This window comes from Urocitellus parryii, chromosome 9 (genome assembly GCF_045843805.1).
Source record: "Urocitellus parryii isolate mUroPar1 chromosome 9, mUroPar1.hap1, whole genome shotgun sequence".
NCBI lineage: Eukaryota > Metazoa > Chordata > Mammalia > Rodentia > Sciuridae > Urocitellus > Urocitellus parryii.
In genome coordinates this window covers 50,650,366-50,676,758 of record NC_135539.1, presented here as the reverse complement: position 1 = coordinate 50,676,758, position 26,393 = coordinate 50,650,366, and the positions used below count along the sequence as shown (strand labels likewise).

Below are 26,393 nucleotides of genomic sequence, written 5' to 3'. Positions count from 1 at the left end.
CCCAGCCCAACTGAATATTTTTAAAGCATTCCTAACTATCAGTATTCTGAACTGACTGGGGTCAGGAACCTCTTCAGGACTGTGGTGAATTAGGGCTCCTAGTAGTTGACAGGTACATAGCACATACATTCACAGAAATCTTATAGTTACCCTTGAACTTCTCAGATGTCCACAAAGCCAGGGGTCAGAAGCTACACCTTTACAGTACTTCACAGTTTTAAAAATGAGAATTTTACCTTAGGATTAAAACTGCATTTAGAAAAATACAGATCAACTCAAATTTGCTTAAAAAAAAGAAAGGCCAGTAAATCAAGAAATATTATTGCATAGTGGATAGACACAAATTTCTTCATCAAAAGTCCTACGTCCCAACAGAGAGAAGATACTTGCAGAAGAGAAGTCCTCCTTTAGAAGCTTTTGAAAGACAATGGCATGGTATTAGCATTTGCTACTGGAATTTTACCCAACAAATATTTTCTGATCTAGAAAACATCAGAATATGATATTTATCACTATTTCCCTTAAATTATATCTCTTCCTCTTCACCTGATTAGTCCTTAATACTTAAATCTCTGGGATCAAATGTGTGGCTTGTTTTTTTTTTGGAAGAGGGATTGAACCTTGGGACTCTTAACCACTAAGACACATCCCCAGACCTTTTTAAATATTTTATCTAGAGACAAAGTCTTGCTAAGTTGCTTAGGGCCTTGTTAGGTTGCTGAGGCTGGCTATGAAATTGCAATCCTCCTGCCTCAGCCTCCTGACTCCCTGGGATTACAGGCATGTGCCACTGTGCCCAGCAAGCCTGGTTTTTATAAAGATGTCAAGATGAGCCAAACTGTGTCCCTCATTCAAGACATCACTCTTCCTATTAACTAACCCCATCAGTGCCTTCCCCTGTTCCCCTTCAGCCTACCAGGGCTTGTTTATTGTGGATTTTAAATAAGTAAGGGTGAAAACCAAGAAGATTTAAAATCTTATTAATTTGACAATTGAAAAAGGCTCTATCCATTTAAACTTTGATGAATAATGTTGGAAAACCTTATTTTGAAAAATAGAATTTTCATTGTGGTTAGACATATAATCCTAGGCATCATGAGAGACATCTAGAAAAATAAGAGTGATCCATGCCTGACAAAGCCAGAGAACTTCTGTTTGGTTGGGGGTCCAGGTGGACAGAATCCTAGGAACAGACAGTGGAAACAGCTTTGCTAGTTATACAAGGAAGCTGATGTAGCTTTTCCTAATCCAGTTTTCCTAACACTATTGCATTTTTTTCTTTTCTTAATACCTTAACTCAACTGTGACTAGATATAAGAAAAATACACCCTAAAATGATTTAGTTTCTACTCTTTGTATATGTCCTGTTTAAATATATTCTCCCAAACACATCAGTCTTTTGAATGAAATGAGGCTACAGTGTTATCTGATCTTTAAATGTAATCTGTTCAGAGCTATTACCTGACACAAAATTTCTAGGGCTGGGGGTGTAGCTCACAGGTAGAACATTTGCAGAGCTTTCATAAGACTCTTGATTTGCTCCTGAGCTTGTGAGTTGTTGGGAGATATGGATTCTAAATAAATGCTGTTAAGAAAAGTCATTCATCTTACTTTCTATAAATAAAAGAGTTAGAGATTCTAATTCCAAAGCTGCAGATTGTATGTACTAATTTATCTTCATTCCCTCTGTAATTATTTTACAATCAGAAGTGGTTTGGGCATTTGGTTCAAACCATGCGTCTCTGAAACAGAAAGAGCCAAGAACTCAACTCCCATACTTAGATAATCCAAGAATTTAACATAATAAAAGAAATGGGTACTGCAAATAAATAAAGCAATGAAAAATCTTTTCTGTTTGTTTTTCCAAGAATTTAACATAATAAAAGAAATGGGTACTGCAAATAAATAAAGCAATGAAAAATCTTTTCTGTTTGTTTTTTCATTGGAGTCTGGAACTGGGAGCCTATCAGCATTGCTAAACCAGGCACTTGGGGCAAAGGCAATTCACTCTCAAACATCTTGATTTTCCAGAATTATCCTAGTATCACAGCACATTCTCATATGTAATTGAATTCTTGACTTCATCTTGGTCCATTACCCAGATCTTTTTCTACAACCAGTTGTCAGCTCCTTCCCCATAGAATTACTTCCAATCATTAACTCTTATTACCTTTCTTTAATTGACATGGTTTTGCTAGGCGAATCAAGGATGCCTTCCTCCACTGGCGCTTTGGTCTCTCCCACAGCAAACATGCTACATGGATTCTTATAGTACTTCTCCTGTACTTGTTCTGAAGAATCTTCTTGCTTCCAGGACCCTGGGGTTGCTATTTGAGCAATAGTTTTCCCAGCAGCTATCCCTGTCTGCTCAGAAGCAGGCTCCCCGAACTCTGAGGCTGGGAGAAAAGGAGCGACATCAGCATTACTCCTCCAGCTAACATTCCTCCAGCTATTCACCTCCCAACAGTACAGCCCTGGAGTTAATCCGTGGGCACATGGCACGTCACCCAGTGCACTTGGATTTATGCAAATCTGCAGCTATACTCTATGAGAAAATTAAACTTCCTAGTGGATTGCTCCACACAGCAGATCCATCTGTCTCCTAGGCACAAGACCCAGGTTGTTAGTTTCCATTACATACCATGGGATGTTTCTACTTCTCCCAAACAATACTTTGATATTTTAAGTGTGTTGTACTCAAAAGCCCAAACCTTTAACTTACACAGTATCATTGTATGCAAACATAGAAAGAGGATTAAAGTCCCATGCAGTAGAGTTTATTAGCCTTCCAAACAGGAGTGTAGAAAGAAAGAGCCTAGAAATGAGAGACTAGTTCAAAGTCCCATTCCCTATGCTTATCCAGCTCTGGACCTTTTGGACCTTCAACTTATAACAGGGGTCAAGAGAGCTAAGTACCCTAGAAGACTGTTGTATAAGTCAATGACACCAGTTGCCACGTAAACCAGGGTGTGTGAAAGGGTTTTAGTCATTTTTATTGTTGAAAAAAAGTTGATCACTCCACTGACCATGCTGGACTCAAGGGGAAGAGAGGTCTGAGGAGAGAAGAGGATTCACACTGCACTTTCGAGCCATACTAGTTACGAACTGTGTTTATAATTTAGTTAAAAGGAATCACAAATATACATGTAACAAATCAAGCAGAAATTTAAAATTTTGTTGTCATAGAAAACTGGAGGAACAGTAGTAATTTACCTCTGAGTGAAAACTTCCTTTTTGTGACATTCTCCATGTCCACCTTTTCCTCAAAGGGCTGCCTGTCTTTCAAGTCCAGGTTTCTTTGTGCACTGCTTTTAGCAGTGGAAAATTCCTTTGGTTCTTCATCAGGATGAGCGATATGGGGGTTAGCTAGTTCCAGGCTTCCTTTCCTTGGAACAGGGTATTTAGAGTCCTTATGGCCATCCCCTTCCCTGACTCTGCCAACGACAGGGTAGGATAGTTCTGTTTCCTCATAGGACCCGTACTTCTTCATACCACTGTCTCCAGCCAAAGCTCTCTTGCTTTCTGTCTCTCCAAATTCTCTCATCACTCCTTTGCTCCCACTACCCTCTGCCAAAGGCTGCCAGGCTTGTGATTTCAGAATGCCTTTTATTGGAGAGTCTGCATTTTCTATCGGAGAAGGAAACTTATAGTCAGTGGTATCTGTACTGTCATCAACAGGTGGCTTTGTCCGAAGATCCCCTGCATACATGGGGGTGGCAGTAGAGGCCATGGTGGACACAGATGTGTTCACAGTAGGTGAGAAGGGAATGAGTTTCCCATTTTGAACCTGGGAGGACACAGTTAAAAAGTAAAAAACAGGTGGAAAAGCAATATTCACATAAACTTTGGTTTTTGGATTGACACAAACTGAAATACGACATTTGGTACATTTCACTTCTTATCTCAGTGATAAACCATAATACATCTCAAACAAAACCTTTGGGTGGGGGAGGGGAAGAAGGTTGGCATATATATATATATATATATATATATATATATATATATATATATATATTTGTCTCCAAAAATGGACTCAGAACTCACATGCAAATTACAAAAACAAGAGAAATGTAATTCTTAGGAATGAAATTATTATCAAATTACCTGTCCATAACACAGTTTGCTGGCAGACTGCCTTAATTATATCAGCAACCTAAGAGTATACTGTGCTATGTTTTAAGAACATATGCACACACCAGAACGAAATAACAGTGTACTCACCTGTTCCACCTCTTCAAGTGTGACGGGCTGGGTTTGATAGCGGGCATTCATTCTCCTCTGTCTCATGTCTATTCTGTTTTGGGTAGAAATAGTTCTTGAGACCGGCTGGGACAATTTGTTAAACAAGGCCAACTTCTCTGCTAAGCTCAGAGTGGAGGAATCAGGTTCCCCTGGTTCAGCAGAATCTTTGCCCTCATTTGCCTCGTCCCTGGTTAAAGCCTTTTGGTGAACAGATGCCTGTAATCTGAAAGGGAAGGAGTGAAAGTCAGGGATGTAGGTGAAAAGGAACAAAAGCCCACTGCTAATTTTATATGTTAACTTTCTTCAAAGTGTCACTTAATTTTGCAAAGGGCTTATTTTCCTCTACACAAACTTAGGACGAGGGTAAGCAATTGCTTAGATATTAAACAAGAAGTGAGTAGCACAGTAGGCTTGGGACACTAGCATTAATTAGCATTTCTACAACAAGCAGATTTTTAGTTCTGAATTATTTCTAAACAGTAAATTTCCTATTAAAGGAACTGAAATTGGGTAGGACATACTCTGAGACAGATGCATTAGTGTCATAAGAAGTAAGGCTAACGGAGTCAGAAGGCATTACCTAGGGCATGGACAGATATTCTTCAAAGATGTCCAGGAGATAACCATTTCATCATTTCATTTCCAGTTACTTATTTTAAATAACTGGAAATATGGTTATCTGTCAACAACAGAATCTGCAACACAGATTTTTAATTTGCCTTTGTGTAGCATTTTCTCTTATAGCTTTCTCTACCAGTTCTTTTTAAAAGGTTCTAAAGTCTCATTCTCAATAACTTTAAAAGTGAATAAAATTTCAGGTGATTATTAATCCTTCCAACAAAGGCTGGGGATGGAACTCAGTGTTAAAACAATTAATTGCCTAGCAGGTGCAAGGTCCTAGGTTCAATCCCTAGCATCCCCACCCAAATAATAATAATAATAATAATAATAACAATAATAATAATAATAAATCCCTCCACCTTCCAGTTAGGAAAAGTAAGGCTTTGACTTCCAAGGTCACTGTGACTCTCCAATGGTTTCTAAGACAATATCCCTTTTGCCACCAGCAAATCTAATTCTCAAATCTAGTAAGAAGCATATTCTGTCTTCATTGCAGTTGACCACTGACTCACAGGCTGTCCCAGACCAAAGAGCAGTCTCTGTGTCCAGGTACAATGAGGTGGTGAGAAAGGCCACTTGAAGCTTCGAGGCTTTCCTGAGCCCAGTGCCACAAGCTGGGAGGACAAGAGCCTGGTTCCCTGAGAGCCTTGCTCCTGGGTACTGCCAGTTCATTCCTACACTGTCATTTCACTTCTTTTATTCTTATTTTTAGCCTTTCTGTGCTGGCTCATGGGAGTAAAACAAAGGGGATATTTACATGGCTTAAGGGCATAATTTTAAAACGCTACAATTTGAAATGTAACAGTAAAATATCTATGATCAGACACTATAAATTATTATCTCAATCCTAAAATATAAGGGCATTGTCTCTCTATAAATTAAAAACAGGGAGGATTGTTTTTAATGTGTATTTGTGTCCATGCTTCAAAGAAGTGGGTCTTATCAAAATTTCCACTTTCATGCTGATGCCCATTTCTCTATTCATCTTTAAGGGCTAGTATTTTAGTTGATGAAAAATGAAAATTTTTAGGACTGACCATTCTTATAAAAAACAGAAGCAAAACAAATGGATAAGTGAGTTAGTGCGATTCTAATGCCAACACAGGACGTACACAGATGGGCTACGTGTTGTCTCATGCAGAGCCTAAATGACATTATCAGTAGCTTGCAGGATGACAAAACAAAATGCCACACATTCCGGGAACAACTCACTGCCCCAACGTGTTTGTCAAACAAATGAAAGGCATTCGAGGCTTTCAAATGCCTCTGCTGCCCAGCACCTTTGCACCCGGTGCCACGCGCAGCTATTTCTATCCGGTACCTGGCGGGCTGCACAGAGCTCCTAGCTACAGTAGGACTAGGAAGTCTCGTCATAACAGGTTGGGTGACCCCAGAACACGAAGCAGCGATAGATTCACTTTACAAGCAATTGCCAAAGAAGGAACATTCATAAGGAGAGAGAAGAAAAGAAGCATTAAAGGAAGCATGGTTTCAAATTCAGAAATGTTAAATATTTTACCAAATTATTTGCTAATTACTTTAGAGAAAAAAAAAACATAAACGAACTCAAAAAGCAATTATAAACTTAGAAAATAAGAGGCTGCCCAAAGTAAATGCACTAAGCATAGCTACAGGGCTTATAAATTTACTTTCATCTTTAGCATAAACCTCCTTGTTGAAAAAAGCAATTTAAAAAAACGAACAACAACTAGCTATCAGCAAATCAATAGATTATGCCCACATTTTAGAATGGTGTTCTCAATCTCTCTCTTTTTTATAAGAATTTGTATCCTCATATGCTGATCCATAATGGAGATGGTGGGGGGAGCATGGGAGGAATAGAGGCACTTTAGATAGGGCAAATGGTAGGGAAGGGAAATGAGGGGGCAGTGGAGTAGGAAAGACGGTGGAATGAGATGGTCATCATTACCCCAAGTACACGTATGAAGACACAAATGGTGTGACTCTACTTTGCGTACAACCAGAGACATGAAAAATTGTGCCCTTATGTGTATTATGAATTGAAATGCATCCTGCTGTCATATATAACAAATTTGAATAAATAAATAAATTTAAAAGTTCCCCCCAAAAGAATTAGTATCCTCATGTAAGCTACAGATATATCAAAGGAGTTTCGATGAGCCTTATAAGGTGCTGATTCTTCCTCTATTTACTGTCTTGCTTCCAAGGGTATCTGTTTCTTATTTTATACCAACAACTCTATAATGTATTTTAACAAACTGATGAGGCCTTTTGGGATGTCAATTGCCCACAAAAACAATTTTTAAAAAATTAATAAAAATTTTCATTTGATTGAAGCCATTATCTTTGAATGAATTACTTTGGGAAATTAATTCTGCACATACTGGAACATATTGCTCAAAAGAGACATCCTGTGATTTGGAAAGTCATCAAACTTCCAAGTAATTAAAAAACATATTTGTTGGCTATTCAAAAACAAAATGAATCTTTATCTTTTAGAGATAAATAGTGAAATATTCATGGATGAAGTGATGTCTGGGATTTGCTTGAAAATAATGCAGGAGGAAAGGGGAGGGGATGGGGCTACAGGAGTTGACAATGATTCACTGAAGTTGGGGGTTCGTTATTTTTTATCTACTTTCATGTTTTACATTTTAAATAAAAAATGGAGACAAAAACCCCAAATTGCATGGATAAAATTCCTCGATATTTTTCAAGGAGCTACAATAAGTGGTGCATCTCATTACAAAACTTAGAGAGATGGTTGTAGTAAAGCAAATCTTGAAAAACCAACTTCTCGGGCTGGGGATGTGGCTCAAGCGGTAGCACGCTCGCCTGGCATGCGTGCGGCCCGGGTTCGATCCTCAGCACCACATACCAACAAAGATGTTGTGTCCGCCGAAAACTAAAAAATAAATATTAAAAAATTCTCTCTCTCTCTCTCTCTCTCTTTCTCTCTCTCTCTCTCCTCTCTCACTCTCTCTTTAAAAAAAAAAAAGAAAAAAAAAAAAGAAAAACCGACTTCTGGCCAACCTATCTCCCAACTATCTCCTTTTTTAAAAAATAAAAGTCTTAATTGATGCCTTATAATTATAAGTAATAGTGGGTACATGCAACATATTCACATATGCACTTATTATAATTTGGTTATATTGCCTCATATTTATCTAAAATTCTTCAAATCTTCCCCCTCTCACCCCCACCAAGAGGAGACTTTACAGCCGAGGCCAAGCAATCCCACAGGAGACTCACGTGGTGGCGATGACGACTTCCTCCGTGGTGATGGGCTGGGTGTGAGACCTGTCCTGCAGGCGGCGCAGCCTTTGCTCCACGGCTGGGTTTCTGGAGCATCTCTTTGGGACATTTTTTTCCTCAAATGATTTCTCCATTTCCTAAGATTAGAAACATTAGAGGAATCTTCTAAATCCAAGGAAAGGAAATCGGGCTAGTGAAATGTCTCTACTCTGTCCTCCTCTAAGATCCACAGGAGGGGCAGGCGAGCAATGAGAACCATGCATCCTCATCAGGAGTGAACGGGTCAGGCTGGGAGAGCTGGGACAAAATCTGTCAAAGCATATGCTATAGTTTGGATCTGAAATGTTCCACAATGGCCCATGTGTTAAAGGCTTGGTCCCTCCAGCTTGGCACTATCGGGAGGTGGTAGGATCTTCAAGAGGTAGGTCCTGGTGGGAAGTTTTAGGTTATTGGAGGGAATGCCCTAAAAAAAGGGATTGCGGGGCTCATTCTCTTCCTCTCTGTCTTTCATCTCTGCTGCCATGAGGTAAGCAGTTTCCTCCACCACATGCTACCCACCATGATGTGTTGCTTCTTCACAGGTCCAAAGCAATAGGACAATTGATAACAGACTGGAACATCTGAAATTATGAGTCAAAACACACTTTTTTCTTTTTAAGTTCATTGTCTCAGGCAGTTAGTTGCAGCAATGAAAAGTTGACTAACACAGCATAGGAAGAGAACAACAGGTGGGCCAAATGAGGAGAACTTTCGGGCTCTCAGAGTGTTCGAAGTAGCCAGAGCCTTGGGAGTCTCCCTCTACAGGGGTTATGATTTCTAAACAAGTTTTTCTACACATCTTACCCTGAAAAGCAGCCTCTTGGCAGCAACACTCAGTTTGGCTCGTTCATCTACCTTTTCTTCATCTGTAAAAAGCCGTGAAAGAAAAATTGAACATCGTTTTAAAATGTAAATGTCTCCAGACCGTTTTCCAAGATTGACCTGGAAATCCCTTAAAAACAAGCATAAGTGAACCAAAATAACTGGTAATATTTTCCTCTTGGGACTAGCCCATTCTTTCTGTTCAGTAAAAAGAAACTAATTCCCAGTGTCATTCAAACCAAACCAAACCAAACTGTGTTCAGATGATATTTAACCAATGGAGATTCAAGCATAGATTTTATGAAAGGGATTTCTCTTATTGTTGTACAGGAGCAAGTAACAAGAAAAACCTGCTTCTTGGGTTCAATTAGTTGTTTCTATATTGTTCACTTTGTAATTTTTCTTAACTCATCAAAAATAAGGAAACTCATTAAAAATTTTCTCCTAGATTTTATTATATTCACAGCACATTTGCTGGAAAGTAAGAAATAAACAATTTCCATAGTCTTATTCTCCCCCACAAAAAAGTAAAAAAAAAAATCTTGTTTTTTAAATCTAATTTGGATAGATCAGAAAGAAGGAAGAAAAAGGAAAATGGATACTTGCCTTCAACAGTTGGCATTTCTGAACTTGAAGTATACCTAGAAGAGAGATTAGCAAATAATAACAGTGAATTAGTGGTGGGATTGGAAGATCCAAATAAGACATCACATTAAAGTTAAAATACAGATGCAATTGACCTCTCTTAAAGAATATCATCCTAGCTGTGAATGCACACACATATAGTTGTTAACTGACACTGTGGAAAGCGTGTACACAAAATCCCAGCCAAGTGAACACTTCGTGGAGAAAACCCAGGATCACAAACAAATTATTAAACAGGACTCATGATAAATTTTTTTTGACAAACTATCATTTCTATGAAAGAACATATGATAACGTAGAAACTTAAATATATCTTACCCTGAAAATGAGTATAATATAATGAATATAAAATTCCTTTCTTATTTTCACTGAAAACTTGGCCAATACTTAATTCAGATTCTACTTGAACAAGAGTGGAAAGAAGTTAAAAACCTCAAATGAAGAAAAATAATGTTTCTTCTTACCATCTGGACGTAATTTAAAACCATATGGTGATACTGTTGAGAAGGTCAATATTTCTTTTAAAATATATTTAAGTAAGACAAATAAACATCCCTAATAGATTAGATAGAAGAGTAATGGAATCACCAACATCCTTTGTCAATAGCATCAGGACTATCAGTTTTGGTAAAAATCCTGCATTCTTTATTTTACATTCCTATACGATGGAACTACACAGAGGCATGCCTACCTATCCGATTCCTTTCGTTCTGCTGAGGTTATAGGTTGAGTTCTAAATCGCTCAGAAGTTTTTCTACTTTCACCAGGAGAAAAATAGCGTCTTGGTTTCCGGGACCCTCTCTCCCGTTCCATACGGGTAGGCAAGCCAAGTCCTTCAGATGACTTCTCAACCCGTGATTGGCTTTTAGAATCACAGGGCAGAGATTACACAGCAGGGGAATGGGAAGACAGAAAGAGAATAAAGCAAACAAAGGTTTAGGCATCTCAGCGAGTCAAGGCACAGATTGCTAGACCCCTCTACATGCCTCTACCATGCACGGATGGAGGTGGAGCACTCCCGAGACCCACTCCTCCAACTCCCCATTAGTAGGCAGAAGCAGAATGGTAGTTTGTGAGCCATTTCCTGTACAGTCTGCCCTGCACACACTTGTGAGCTAAGCTAACACGATTCAACGCAGTACACAACACAAGTTGAGAAGTGAGTCATTCTGCCAATGGACGTGCAAGTGACACATCAGGAGGACGTTTGCAACATCACCTACAGTTCAGGTTTCTTGTTGGCTCTGGCAGACTCCAGAAACATATTTCGGAGCTGGGCCACGGAGACCTTGGTGTCTAGGATGCTGGCTTCTGCACTGGGCCCTTCAGTCTTGGAACTCTGTGGCTCCAGCTCTCGCTTTGGAGCTGGGTCCTTACACCTCAAGGCCTGGAGCTGAGGGGGACCCGTGTAATCGGACAGCGAGCGGGTACGGACCTTGTGCTTCTTCGGAGGTGCTCCCTTTTGGCGACTGGTTAGTGTGGCCTCCTGGGACACAGGCTCACTCTGAACATACAAAACCATTTCACTTCGGCCCATTCTCTCAGCAGGCTGGAGCTGAACTTGAGGTTCCTTCTGAGGTTCTAAGGAGACTGTGCTAACAGCAGGCTGCTGCCCCAAGTCTTCGTTCCCAGAGGAGGCTTTGTGACTGCTTGCAAGCCCATCCTCCTCCAAGGTCAAGAGTGTTTTCTGGTTTTTCTCCAGAGCTTCAGTGAAGAGCACATCATCTTCTTTAGATTCAGAAATATGAAGGATGGGGGCATCTCGTTTCTCATCTTCTAGAACCTTTGAGGTGGAAGGCTTGATGACATTTGGGGTGGCTGATCCTGCCCCGCTGCACTCAGACGCACTTTCTGGGGTCTCTGCAGTCACCAGCTTGACAGTGTGCACGGGGTCCACTGGCTGGACGTAGCCACGGCTCGGCTGTCTCACAGAGCTCACTGCTTTGCTCGAGACCCTATCGAAGGCTGAGTTTTCTGACTGAAAGGATAGGTAATGGACTGACAGCGGCTGATGTCTCCTCTGAGCTAAGGACTCTGAGGCAAGCTCAGGGCTGCTGCGAGCACTCTCCTCTTTCACCAACTTTTCTCTAACTTTAACTCTTTAAGAAAGAAAAGGGATTTAAGTTGCAACGTGCAGTAACTGCAAAGGGGAAGAGAGCATGCGTGGATCACAGATTACCAGTGAATGGAAATCAACTCAGGAAAAAAAAAGGCATGTGGCCTAAGGCAGAAATCCAGTAAGTGCCACGTAAATGGTTTTGAGTTAAGTTTACAAATCTGCATACTTATGCCAATATGGTGCGAAATTAATTCTACCCCCTGTAAAGCTGAGAGGGGTCAGACGCTGTCCTGGAGGAGATTGGGTTCCTTCTGACTAAATAAATACCTAGAAGCCACAGAAAAATCCATTAATGTACACCACTGGTATGCAGTTGGGAACTCTGAGGAAGATGCCTTGAGTCAGTAAGCTTTCTGCAGGTTCACCCAGTAAATGGACAGTGGGTGGGAATGGTGGGAGTGTTTCCAGATAACCACTGGCCATTGCAATTTCATTATCTCCTGGAAATGTGAGGGCACTTGTGATTATTTACTTTTTATGGAGCTCAAGATAGGATAATCACTTCTCTTTTGAAGCCCTCAGGGAAGCTTTTTCATGCAAACTATATTCATACATCATGCAGACAACAGTCATTCATTCATAAGACATCCTTACTAACACTGCAGCGCCATGAGTGTTAGATAAAAGGCATATGTTGAGAGAATTAATGAAGCAACCATTTCCCCTCTGCAATTGCTGTTATGCCCTCACTTGCAGGCTAATCTAAAAAAAAAAAAAAAAAAAAAAAAAAAAAAACAACGAAGGCTCTTTCTGTTTCTAGAGTTATTTACAAATCTGAGAACAAAACTGAAATCCAATTTAAAAGCCACAGACTTTTTTTTCCATTACTGCAGAAACAAACTAGCCAAGAGTTCTGGCTGTGGGGTCCTAAGAGTCTTGGGCAACTTGCTTGCCCTTCTCAAGCGTCACTTGCTTTATCTTTTAAATGGGAATAATAGTGGAATGGGGATATAGCTCATCGGCAGAGTGCTTGCTGAGCGCGTGCTGGGTTCATTCCCTAGCACCATAAAAGAAAAGAAAAAGAAAATAATAGTGATGTAATGTACACAGTATGTTATTTGCAAAACACATGGCTTAGTGTTCAGCAAAGAGTAAACATTTGGAAGTATGATCTAGTTCTTAATTTTACTTTCTGAAATACCATGTAGTGAGAAAGGGAAAACCATTCAAACTGAGAATGGATTACTGATTGGCTCTGACGTTTAAAAATAAAAAAGTAAAGAAGACATTTGGAGTGGGAGAAGTGATTTCTTGGGAAAATGTATAACTTTGATTTATTTAAAATGAGTCAGCAAAAGTAATTATGATTCACACTTTACAGAAAAGAATGGTCCATTTAAGGACAAGTGTACCCTGATAAATATATCGGATAAACACCTCTGTGGTTTTTAAGCAGGATATTGGTACAAATTCTTTTAAAAAAAAAGATACACATAAAAGGCAGTTATTATGAACAATTCGTGGGAAACAAACATTCTGAGTTATTATTTTTCTCAGAGACTAGCCAGTGTTGGAGGTTTTCATATTTATAACCTTTGTTAATCTTTTAAAAGGAGACTGAAATGTGGTCAAGTTCTCCTTTGGAATGTGTGCTTCTAATCAGAGACAATCTGAATGTTGTCCTCAGCTGAGAACAAAGTCACTGTTAGAAACTCAGTACATGGGTGCTTTGTCCCTCCAATGACTTACTCATTCTTACTTCTTTTGCCTCTCCCTACCCCCAATCTTAAAAAATGAAATGATAGGGGGTTTTGTCTGCTTTTAAAACCACATGCCCTAAATTTACTGTTGAAAATTAACTACAAATGCCAGAGTTTAGAGACCAGGAGACATAAAACAAGGAGCCAGAGTGCTGGACAGAGAGGGCTCTGGCAAGAGGAAACACTGGCTGGCTGTTCAGTGAAATTCCAAGGACCAACGTCTGCTTATGCACTCACTACTGCCCCCAACTGGCCAGTTCTATGTGAGTTGGTGAGAAAGGGGAAAAGCAAAATTTATAGAAAAGATCCTCAGAGAGAGGGAAAGGAGGAAGAGAAATGCTATCAGCATGGATTAGGGTGATGTAAGGAGAAAACAATGATTTGAAAGTAAGTTCTTTTTGAACACATGGTTTTCAAATGCATTGCCACTAACAAGAGGGCAAGAGGAGAGTCAGCATTAGCTAAAGTGTGGAATAGCAAAGCCAAGTCCAAGGGAAAACAGAAAAGCATCCATTAAACATGAGCCACAAGTTTTACAATGTGAGATGTACCTGGAAGGCCAGTTGATAAGAGAAGGTGTGTCCCCTTCAGAATCTTTCTGGAGAAACCACTCATGTTTGAGCTTCCCTGTGCTACCATGTACAAAAAAACAAGACTTCAGATAATTTCTATTAAAATGTTAATAAATACATAGAACTTTATTATCATATAACACTTAAAGGCATTTTTATTAGGTAAATAATAATCTTGGCTTTTGAAAATATGCAAGTACATTTTGGCATAGGGATTATATTGGCTTTACAGAATTGCCAGGACATTTGGCTCTTTTCAAAGACCAAGAAATAGAAACAAATATATCTAAAGTCACCAGAGAAAGTGTATTTCAAGTAATTTTAAATTATTAGGAGAGAGTCTGTTAAAGTCACACTCTGCTAACAAATGCCAGGTAATTATCCACAAGAGGTTGAAATAAAATATATAAGGCAACTTAACTTCCATAAATGTTGAGACAAATTGGTAAATAGACAAATATAAAAAGAGTGTCCATGCAAAAAAATGCATGCCAAATAAAGAAAATGAATAAAATAAATAAAAACAAATTCAATGAGATCATATCTTTAGTTGTTATTACACATTTTCAATTCACTACTGGATAAAGCAATCAATACCACAGTTACAAGTGCTTATTCAGGTCCATTAGACAAATGTTCATTGAACTCCCATCCTGTACAAAATACTGAATTATTTAAATAAGCTCTGAGAGGTAACAAACGTAAAAAAGGCATCATCCTGGCCACTGAAATCCTTGCATTTTGTTAATATAACATGATGTACAAATTCATTCCTTAAGCCTCAACCAAATACAATGCAAGGTACAAAGTGATGAAATAATTGTGAGAGGATGAAAATATTTTAGAGAACTCTTAGGCAAGGATATCCTTGTGTTAACAATGTGAAATAAGTCACAGGAGGAACACTCCCTTAAGATGCAGAAAGAAAAAATGGCAATTCTGCATGCTGTTTTAAATTTTACTGGCTCAATACCTTATCTGCAAGAGTGTTTAAATAGTAGGCTGGAAACATTGCAGTTCCCAGCAATTTCCAAAAGAGTAGAATAAGAATTATAATTAACTCAATTTTCTAAAATCATTTTAGTTTTGTTCAAGCTGCCAGGCAAGAGCCCATCACTGGAGTTATATAGCTTGCTGTGACCACTGAACTCTGTAATATTCTACACTTGGACTTAGCTGCTTCTCAGTAACATCCTTCAGTCTCTCTCCACCCAAACCTGTCAATCTACCTCTTGATTCCCAACATTACAACAGTCTTATGCAAAGCAAACAAAAATTAAGATGTATGTACATTTTCTTTTCCAACTGAACTCTCAGCATTCGTTGGAACCCAGGAATAGTTCAACCTATCATCTGCAGCTAAGAAAGGAGACAATGCAACATAGGACAGAATGCAGAGTAAAAAGGGAACAACACACCAATGCTTTTGAAAACAAGCAAGTTAATATAACTAGTCTGCCTATCTCATACTGATTGCAAGGCTCAAATACATTTTTGTATAAAGGAATGCTTTGCAAACTGTGAACTGCTATCCAATTTTTTGAACACAACTTTCGGGGACAAGAATAAGACTTAGCATCACCATAAAACATTATCAGGGGCTTGCTTAAGAATAGGTTGAGTCAGCATTTATAAAATGAAAATCATACACAGAAAAGGCTGGGGGTGGGAGACTTACTAGACTCCATTGATTCATTAAAACTCAGAAATGGAACTGGCCAAAAAACAATAACTATTACCAGGGCAATGAGCAATGCAAGTCCAAATTGTTATATATAATAAACACACAATGCATATAAGAAGAAATAAACAATTTTATGTGAAGGCATCCTGCCCAGAACCTGGTGAGCCCTTCCAAACACTAGTCACCTCTGTTTTTTTTTTTCTTCAAAGACAACAGAGCACTGCAAGTTTATGAGTTTTAACAAGATGATATATTTAGAAACTCCATTCTGAAGTCATGTGATTTTAGTAGGCACGGGTTGTGCCTCACCAGGAGAGTTCACATTGGCTTAAGTAAACTTCAGGCAGCAACAATTTAGAACATTTCTCCAAGTAAGGCTTTCAGGACTCATGTACCTGGGGGAGGTTTTCCACCATCCCAAACAGAAAAGAAAGCAAAGAGGATGAGGAGAGATCTAAATTAGTTAAACACTCCTGGCGCATAGGACATCTGGGGTACTTCTATGTACTCTCTCATACAAAGTGGTCAACCTCAGTTGTACTAGCAAAGCTGGATGCTGATGGTCACCCCCTTATCTCCCAGCCTTCTTTATTGATTCCTCCTCACCACCCCCACCAGAGAATCCTCAGAGTGATGTCCTGCCCTCCTCACTTCTCCATCAACAATTGAGGCCTTGATCCAGCTTTCAGTCTGTAAAGGATCCTCTAGGTTTATCTCCATGTGATCTCCCACCCATAAATTCCAGACTCCTGGATTCAACTGGATACTTGACATTTTGAATATCTAATGTAGACATGCTAATACCTAAGAGAGACATAATATGGACATCTTAAGTTTTACATGTGCACAGACTTGGGGTGTAGTGTAAAGTGGTAAAGTGCACCTACTTAATGTGCAAAAGGTCCTGAGTTCCATCTCCAGCAACATCACCTCCAAAAATATGTAGCATATCTAGAAAATGAGCTCTAGATTTCCCTCCAAACCAACATGTACTGGAGTCCTCCCTATATCAGTGAATGGCCAAACAATGGAGGCTAACCTTTGCCTTCTCTGCTTTTCCCACACTCCACGTCTAAGTTATCAGCAAATTTGCAGGTTACCCTCAAAATATAAGCTCATCCCATTACCTCTGCTGCTATTATACTAATTCAAGCCACCACCGCCCTTCACCCTAATTGCTGAGATGACATAATTATTCTACCTATTTTCATCCTTGCCTATCTATAATTTAGCATCAACTTAGCAGACACAGTAAATCCTGGAAAATGTCAGGTATATTGGTCATTCCTCATTTTGAAACCATTATATGGCTCCACCTATCATTTAGGGTAGAACCCAAAGCCCTCATAAAGGATTCCAACCCACATCCATATATCTCACTGACCTCATCCCCATCCCCCTCTCCCTCCATGATCTCTCTCCTCACTAGGACATGTGAAAGTCTTGAGAGAAGAGACTTTGTTCACTGTGATTATCATCAGAATTCAGCACAGTGTATGTGGCAAATAGCAGATATCAGTAATATTTGTGAATGACTTGTTGAATAATTATTTCCACAACTCCATGAGGCAATCTCTTTGTGGCGTTGGGGATTGAACCCAGGACCTCACATACGCTAGGCAAATGCTCTACCACAGAGCTCCATTCTCAGCCTATTATGAGTTATTCTAATCCTCATTTTATAGATGAAGAAAATGATGTGCAAAAACAATATATGAACTGCTCAAGTTTGAGCTTGGACCGAGAGCGTGGATCCCCCAGCCTACGTTCCAGGCCCAAGCAAGAGGGCCATCAAGGAGTTCCTGGTCATATCCACAACTGTGACCAGATTAATATGTCTCTCTTGGGTGTCTATTCTGCCCCCAACAAAGAGTTACCCAAATACCTATAAATTCCACAAAACCCAATTACCTTCCTTCTCTGGTTCTCCAGCATATACCTCAAATCAGAGGAGTGAGGCAGCAAAAGCTCTTGGACTGACTTTTCCTCCTTGTAGTACAACCTGATTATTAATGTAGTATGGCTAAGAGATGCCCAGACTCAGATTTTAAGATATATATTTTATAAAAGTACAAAATTGATTTCTAAGACCAAAGAGATATTGCTTTCAAGAAGTAGCTCAATAACAGGTGAGATTTTAAAAATATGAACAAAACAGAGAGCATAACTGAATAGTGCCAAATACTGCTTTCTTTGGTTTGCTTTTTTTTCTTTAAATTATGCATGGATGCTGTAATTTTATAGTGTTATTTTGCACTGTTCTTTAATGTAATATTTAATTATTTTTGATAATTGAGGCTTGGTTAAAAAACAATGGAGAGGCAGTAAGGCTAGGAGTGTGGATCAGTGGTAAAGCACAGGCTTTGTATGTGTGCGGTTCGATCCTTACTTACTTCAATCCATGCACACACAAATACCCAGCACGCCACACACAAAGTAATGGGAAATAATTTACTTTATACAACATAATGAGCCAAACTGAATATGTGATACTCTTGGGCTACAGCAGTTGTTAGTTGTATAGAGTTGAGAGTGAATGGTGGTAAACAGAGGCAAAATGAATAATGGGGACATTTTCTATCTTGACTAGAGTAGTTGTTATATATTTACCCAAACTCATCAATCTAGGTTGGTGCTACACCAGACATTCTAAGGGGATCCAGTTTCTGGCTAATGAATAGATGTTTCCTTGCTGTATTAAAGGAATCCAGGCAATGGGTAGCTGCTATGGTTTAGAAGCATACCCCAAAGGCTCAGGTATTAAAGGCTTAGATCCCAGCCTGTGGGGGTAGGGGGAGGTGGTGGTACATTTAGGAGGTGGAGCTTAGAGAAAGTAAGTTAGGTCCTAGAGGTATGCCATTGAGGGGATATTGGGTGCCAGCCTCCTCTTTCTCCTTTGCTTCCTGGTCTCCATGTGACTTCCTCTGTCACATGTTACCATCAGGATGTATTGTCTTGCCATGGACTTAAGCAATGGGGCCAATGCTATATTTGATGGAAACCATGAGTGAAACCAACATTTCCTCCTTATAAATTATTATCTCTGGTATTTTGTTACAGAAAACTGACTAATACAATAATCTTACTCATGAGAGTAGCCAAGACTCAGTCCTTCAGGGCTGAGAACTGAAGTCACCAAAATAGCCAATGATTTATCACTCACTTATCATAATTCACACTTGGAGCTTAATAAAATTTATGACAACACTGACTCAAGACATAAAAAAGAATCCCAACCTCAAACAGAATGGAAAGAGCCTTGTGATATGAACAAGTGTGACTCAGTGTGTTCTGCTAATTGGAGTCACTGGTCTGTGATTAGATAAAAGGCTTGCACCAGAATGAAAACTAACATCAGTAAGCCCGATGGTTAATTCAGCTGACATTTTCCTTATAGCATGACTTTCTCAATGAAGGAAACAATCCACAGTTTACATTCAAGCACAAGTCTCATACAGTTTGCAAATTGGCTGATGAACAGTTTGCAAATTGGCTATTTCAACTGGCATTGCTGTAGTTTGATTACACTTAACCAGAGAAAAGAGCAGAATAATCATTCAAAAATGATTTGTTGAGCTGGGGATTTAGCTTAATGGTAGAATACTTTTCTAGAAAGTGAAAGGCACTGGGTATGATCCCCTGGTACTGCACAAAACAAAAATGATTGATTGAGTCACCAGATATATGCTGGATGCTGGGCAGAACCTAGGAAGAAGATATGAAAATGAGTCAGCCAACGTATCCATCATTCCTTAGGATTCAAGTAAAGAAGGGCTATTACTGAAATCATCCTAAGCAATCTTGCAAACTGGTATAATACCAAATCCATGGTGCCATGTTTGGGGAACCCTGATAAAATAACTAAAATCCTCTTATGGGTATGGCAGCTTGGTTGTAAGGTAGTGGGCATCTGTCTATCCTTCCTAAGATGAGAAGGGCAAGGAAAGCTGCATTTGTGGAAGCTCATTTGAGTCATCATCTCCTTCTCCTCATTTCTCTTCCACACGAATCATCATCAACCACAAGCCACACTCATAACATTAGGGCTCCCTTCACCATGCCTGGCTTCAGCACCTAATGTGTCTGGGAAAATGACAATCTGATCACGGCAAGAAAAAGACTGCTTTGAAAGAATAAACACCAGAGAATATGTAAGAGAGTCCAAAAGTGATTCAGAGGACTATTAAGACAGTGAGAAATCCACAAAATTCTGGAAAGGTCAAGAAACCAGGGCAGATGGGAAGGTGGACTCTCCCCTGGACACGTTCTCATTTGTCAATGGCCTTATTGGAATTCGATATCGAGATGCAATCTGAGCCCTGCAGAGCACAAGTGGACTGTTACCTACCTGTGCTACAGACAGTTCCCTTTCATCAACGTATCCCAAGATTGGACTAACTCCTTTGGCAGTCACATAAAGAACTTGCTGTCAACTAAAACTCTTAGGTCTGTTTCCCATGAACTGCGGTTAAATCTGGTTTCTCCAACCCTGAACTCCTACACTGATGTTTCTTTCCTCTCTAAATACAAGACTTTTATTAAATTTCATCTTGTTAGTTCCCAAGTTCTATCACTGGGAAGAGTGTCCCCCAGAGGTTCATGTGTCAAAGGTGTGGTCCCAAGCGTGGCGCTACTAGGAAGTGGTGGAGGCTTCGTGGTAGGAAGTGGTGTGGTAGAGACCAGTGGGGGTCCCAAGGTCACTAGGAGCATGCCCTTGAAGGGGAATGTGGGATCTTGGCCTCTCAGTCTCTTCTTTGCTTCCTGTTTTGTGAGGTAAGTGGTTTGCTTGCTCACTCATGGAGCTCCCACTGTAATGTGTGATCCTTACCCCAGGTCTAAAGTGAGGGGGGGCTGCCTGATTTTGGACTGGAACCTCCAGAACCATGAGCTAAATAAAATTGTTTTTCTTCATAAGAGAATTGCTTCAGATATTTCACTGCAGATACCACAGGTCCATGTGCTCTTGTCCTCAGAATTTCATTCTCTTTTCTTTCTCTTTCCTCCACGCTCTCATCCCTGTTCTACCTCCGCTTCTCTCCCCTCCCCTTATTCTTTCGATCATCACACTTATTTATAAATCTGACCAGAAATCTGATCACTCTACCTTCATGTCCCCAGATGATTTAAAGAAATGCCAAATAGGAACAGGTGAATGACAAAGTCCAGTGTGGAACCAGAGACCTTGTTCTCTCAGTGGTCTGAGACTCATTTTGGCCTCCCTGACTATAATTGATTTTCCTTCAGAACAATTCTTCACATTCCACCAGAGTGATATTTCTGTAGTACATCATCTGTTGTCCTCCCTAAGACACTCTTTAGGCACCTCCCTGAAGAAGACACAGGTCAATGCCTTGTCAGGGCATCCAAGGTGCTTTGTGACTCACCTGGCTGTCCAGTCTTTCCTCATCCCCTCTTGCCAGGGATACCTGGGTGTCTGTGCCTCCTCACCTGCAGCAGCCTCCCCTCCATATCCAGCAAACTAACCATATCCTATGGATTTAGCTATGACCACTTCTCTAAGGGAAAATAATTAATACCCCATCCCTGATACTCCTATAACACCCAATACTGGTCTCTAGAACCATAGTCACCCCTTGTGTTATAATTATTTTCCACATTCTTAAAATGATATACCCATCTAGGAACGCAAGACCTGTCATATAGAGGGCTCAATATAATATTCTTGAATGATTAGCTAAGCTACCTTAGAGCTGAAATTGAACTGTACAGATGGACAGCCGCCCAATGAGTTTGAAATCATCTCAGATTATAAATTTCCATTTTGTTTATGAGGACAAAGCTTTTTAAATGCCTTGTCTAAATCTAAATAAAAATTTAGATTTCTGTAATGTCACTGATCTGATCTTTTTTTCCTGAAATTTCTATACCTTCAAAGGACAAAAGTAGCAAACTCTTTTCTGCTATGATGGAAAATAACACTGAATTAAAAATAAAAAGTGAGGTGTAGAAGAAAAATCTCTTCTTTCAGAAGAAAAGTTCTTTCAGAGAACTTGAAAGAATGGATGGATGATGGATAAAAGTTTGAGTTTTATTAAGGTACCCTATTGTGTCAATTAAGTTACTTTAAAAATCTTTAGGTTTTTCTGTCCATGTATAAAATAGATTTTTAAACTAAATAACCTCTAGTTACTTCTGGTTCTAAAAGTCTAAAATTCTTCACACAGAGAATTTATTTTGTGATTGTGTGAGTTGAGTCATTTCTCCATAAGGCAGAGGTGATATCCCCTGGAAGAAAATGGTAGGGTTACCCAGGAACAGAACAAGGAAGTGTTGACTTCAGATATAACAGAATGATTTTTGATGTGGCGAGTGGCCGATGCAGAGTTATATTACCAGGAAATAAGAACTCACCCTAAGTTTTCATGGAAGCTAGGAGTTGGTTGCTTTTGGTTTGTACCTTTAAGTACATAACAACAGGCTTTGGCTCTCTATAATTCTAGGAGTTAACAGAAAGTGCCTCCTGCCACCACAACAAAGTAACATCTAGCACAGTAAAATTAGCTCCAATAATACAACATCTTCTAAAAATAACATAATATTCAGCTTAAGAAGAATGTGCATTAACTTCTGCATCTCATTAAAATTAACAATTGATTTTCTAAGAGTCACCTATTTGGGGAAAAAATACCTGTGTTCTATATATGCATGAGTATGTGCATGTGCAAGGGCACACTCAGACAAAATTTTACACCTTTAAGTATAAAAATTTTTACAAAATTTCAAGAGTTTGGCACATGTGAACTTTTAGCTAGCATAGATTACAGGCTGGTAATCTGGGAGACATAATCATATTTAAGTCAATGAACAGGAATTGCCAGTGAAAACAGAGCTATATGGAACAAACAAGCAAACAAACAGGAATGATTTAACTATCATTAACAGCCAAAAGTTGGCACAGTAAGGTGAGGAATGCAGATTTTGGGGTACACAATAAGGGACTGAAAGATGAAAGGGGATCCTTTCTCATAATAGAACAAATGTGTGAGATGCGTTGAGGGTTACTCTTTAGAGATGGATCTGAGATCTCTTTTCCATGAAGCTCTGCCCTGGCTCCTGGAGCATGTTACAGAGTCTGCAGCCAGAGTGGACAGGAGCTGAGACAGAAGGCTGACCGCCAAGCAGTCTCCTGTCCTGTAAACATCTCTATTGGTGTGTGGACACAGACAATCAACAACTCAAACCAGGAGAACCTGAGTCTGAGGAAATGGTTTTGAGATTCAAACTTCTCATTGGGAGATGAGCAAATACAACAAGAGGTAAACTACAAATGCCTACACTAGCCCCTTTCTTTCTTAGTGGCTCAGTTTGCAAGTTAAGGTGTTGCAGAAAAGCTTCACTCTGGAGGGTACCCTGCTTCATCTTCTTGAACCAAGCTGCTTTTTTCTTTTATCACTGAATCATACAACAATGCAATGTATACAAATACTAATTCAGGTTCACTTGACAAATGTTCATTGAACTCCTACTATGTTCAGAGTACTGAGCTGAAAAAGCTCTGAGAAGTAACAGGTGAATCAGATATCAATCTTGGACATCCATGAAAAGCCTTGCATTATGTTAGGGAAGAGAGCATTGATTTCCACATCCCTCAGAGTTCATGAGGAGCCTGCAGAGTCATCGTCCACCAATAGCCACTCTCCCAAGGTCAATAAGGAACAAGGATCCTCTAGAGAGGATCATCACTAGAAAATGAAGTGTAAGTTCCCTTTCACTTTCTCTTTGCTAGGCACATAGTTTAATGAGAATAGTGACAGTTGATGCTCAAGCAAAAAGCAGCTGGGGGCCCAAGGCCATGAGTTTCTTACTCACAAAAGTAACAAATATGGTACATTTCCATTTTTTTTTCTTTTAAAATAATAGTTGCACAAGATAGCAAATTTAACAAGTCTTGGGGTCAAGATTTCTAGTTGTAGCAGGAATTCAGATATTTAAAAATTTGAGTAATCCATAGGATTATTCATTTATATTTTTAATAAATGAATAATCCTATGGATTATTCTAAAATTCACTGTGGATGAATTAACAAAGAATGATTCATTTCAGTAACACTACCCTCTCCATAAAACATAATATCTAAAATTCCATATAGGGTTTGGAAGGATTGGAGGAGTATGGGTGTATATTCTTAGTTTTCTTCAGAACAAAGTGTCATCTGAATTCTTGGGCAACTAACAGGATTTTGGGGCTAAAGACCTTGTAACAATCCATCAATATACTAATTAACTTTTAAAACCTTCTTTATCATATAAGCTGAATACTAAATGATTCCAAAATAAATACACGCCTTAGGCAAATACTACCCTAAAGACTGTTGTTTAGCCTACAATGTTTAAAAACAGCTCAGCACAGTGAAGTATCCACATACTAATGATTCTCCTATCCACAGGCACAGGCGTGTGCCAACGGGACTGTACACAAGGGCTCTCAGCAAGAGACTCCGGCTCACATTTGAATTTCGAGGGCACTGTAGATAATCTTTGGATGGTATATTCATGACTAGTGTGTTCATACTTAATGGAAGAAAACAATCTCCTGCTATTTAGCACAAAATTGTGACATGGGAATGTGTTGACTCAAAGATTTACCAGCCAAAAATGTTGGCAGAGCTCAGTGATGAGAGAGTAAAGCAGAAAGAAAAATATTCCATTTCAGGATAGAATACACCCATGAAAAAAATGAAACATTAAAACTGTCTTGTGGGGGCTGGGACTGTGGCTCAGCGTTAGTGCACTTGCCTTGCATGGGTGAGGCACTGGATTCGATTTTCAGCATCACGTATAAATAAATAAAATAAAGATCTATCAACACTAAGGGAAAAAATATTTTTAAAAAAAAACTGTTTTGTGGGCTGGGAGTGTAGCTCAATGGTAGAGTGCCAGCCTAGAATGCACAAAGCCCCAGATTCCAACCCTGCCCCGCAAACACAAAAACAAGACAAAACCATCTTACAGTTATTGTTACTTTATTTGTGGATACTTTTTCTCTTGCTTTTTAATCTTCTTAAACTTTTTTGCTACATATTTTCATATCAAATAACATTATTATTTTCCTTTATGGTTATTCAGGTCACAGGGTGTGGTTTCTTTTGTTAGTGTTTTAGGTTAGAAAGTATTTTTTTTGTTGTTGTTTATCTTGCTTCCTCCCAAATAGAAATCAGACAAGAATGACTTTCTGAAGCTTGAATTTCATGATTCTAGATAAAGGACATCTAAGCAGAATATTAATCCATTTCAAATGCACCTTTACAAACTGAATAACTACAGTCACTAAAAAATAAACTTTAATTTTTAAAAATATCATATTCTTGGGGCTGGAGATGTGGCTCAATCAGTAGCATGCTCGCCTGGCACGCGAGGGGTGCTGGGTTTGATCCTCAGCACCACATAAAAATAAAATAAAGATGTTGTGTCCACCGAAAACTAAAAAATAAATATTAAAAATTCTCTCTCTCTCTTAAAAAAATATCATATTCTTCACACATTATTTTCCATCTCTCTTCATGTTTACATAAATAGATCTCAGGTGTTTTCCTCATATATATGATGAATGGGTTTGTCTTTCTTTGCCTGTGAATAATAAGATTGTACACCTTGAATGGCTTTAAAAAATAAAAAGCAAGTGCCTGTACTGGCATTCTTTTATAATGTGATTCTTTCTAACTTTTCTTTATGAAAGTGAAGCTAAGACTGGGCTTATGAAGACTCTGGTAATATGGCTCTTCAAATCACCTTTAAAGAAGTGGCTCTTTGTTGCTATAGGGCTCAGCAGGAAAACAAACCTCTTTCCTACGCCTAAAGACTTTCAGTTTTTCATATCTTTGCATATTAAGATTTTAACATGGGGCGGAGCATGTGGCTCATTGGTGGGGCACTTGCCTAGCATGTGAGGCCCTGGGTTCCATCCCTAGCACAGAAGGGTGAGGTCTCAGAGGGTAGGGTTGGGTGGGGGTGGGGGGCAGGTAGAGATTTTAACCCACAAACTATCAAGTATATCAAATATCCTATCTTTTACCTGGAATGTTCAGCAAAGTTTTAATTATGATCACAAATGATTCAAAATCTTACTGAGCATATTTTCAATTCTTTTGCAGCACCTTATGAATGCTAGACAGGTTCTCTACTACTGAGCTAAGTCCCCAGCCCACTGAGAACCTATTATATGTGACCTAGGTGACTAACCTAGATACCTTGACAACAACTTGAAACAGCAGTCATTGTATGACAATTTGAAATTAGATTCTTCTTTTTTGGGTGCCAGGGATTGAATCCAGGGCCTTCTACCTACTAAGTATGTGCTCTAGTGCTGGGCTAACTCCCAATTGTCCCCCACCCTGCCCACTGTTTAATCAACATAATTGTATATCTTTAGTATTTTTTCTAAATTGGAATCTATTAGGTTTCTTTGTCCTATCTACAAAACACACAAAGGATTACCTTTGACAGAGAGTGACAAAGCTAAGAACACTGTTTCTGTGGTGAAGTGTTAATTTACCAAACAAAATATCTCCCCTTTCAAAATGTGAAAGAACAGATTACAGTCTCTCAGATTCAGGGAATTAAGTCCCAAGTCTGAACAAAGGTCCTCAAACATACATTCTTGGGATGAACAGTATTTATTTATCTTAGAAGCTGACATCTTCAAATATTTCAGTTCAGATGATCAAATAAGTAGGGACAGATCTTTGGCTTAAT

At 39.1% G+C, this 26,393-nt stretch overlaps 1 protein-coding gene across 9 annotated transcripts in view; it reads right to left on the bottom strand.

Annotated features, from left to right (window-relative positions):
- The window catches only part of Svil (supervillin), a 148,136-nt gene that overhangs the window by 54,342 nt on the left and 67,401 nt on the right, over positions 1-26,393 (bottom strand). For 5 of the 9 annotated variants that reach the window (XM_077802869.1, XM_026402340.2, XM_026402336.2 and 2 more), the window contains 10 exons: positions 13,977-14,057; positions 10,830-11,705; positions 10,298-10,468; positions 9,568-9,602; positions 8,944-9,005; positions 8,098-8,237; positions 6,185-6,280; positions 4,222-4,465; positions 3,214-3,787; positions 2,171-2,396 (listed from right to left, as the gene is read on the bottom strand). In XM_077802869.1, the coding sequence (XP_077658995.1) occupies positions 2,171-2,396; positions 3,214-3,787; positions 4,222-4,465; positions 6,185-6,280; positions 8,098-8,237; positions 8,944-9,005; positions 9,568-9,602; positions 10,298-10,468; positions 10,830-11,705; positions 13,977-14,057 (2,505 nt within the window). The remainder of the gene's footprint in view (positions 1-2,170; positions 2,397-3,213; positions 3,788-4,221; positions 4,466-6,184; positions 6,281-8,097; positions 8,238-8,943; positions 9,006-9,567; positions 9,603-10,297; positions 10,469-10,829; positions 11,706-13,976; positions 14,058-26,393) is intronic. The other 4 variants (XM_026402338.2, XM_026402342.2, XM_077802870.1 and 1 more) reach the window with 2 other exon arrangements.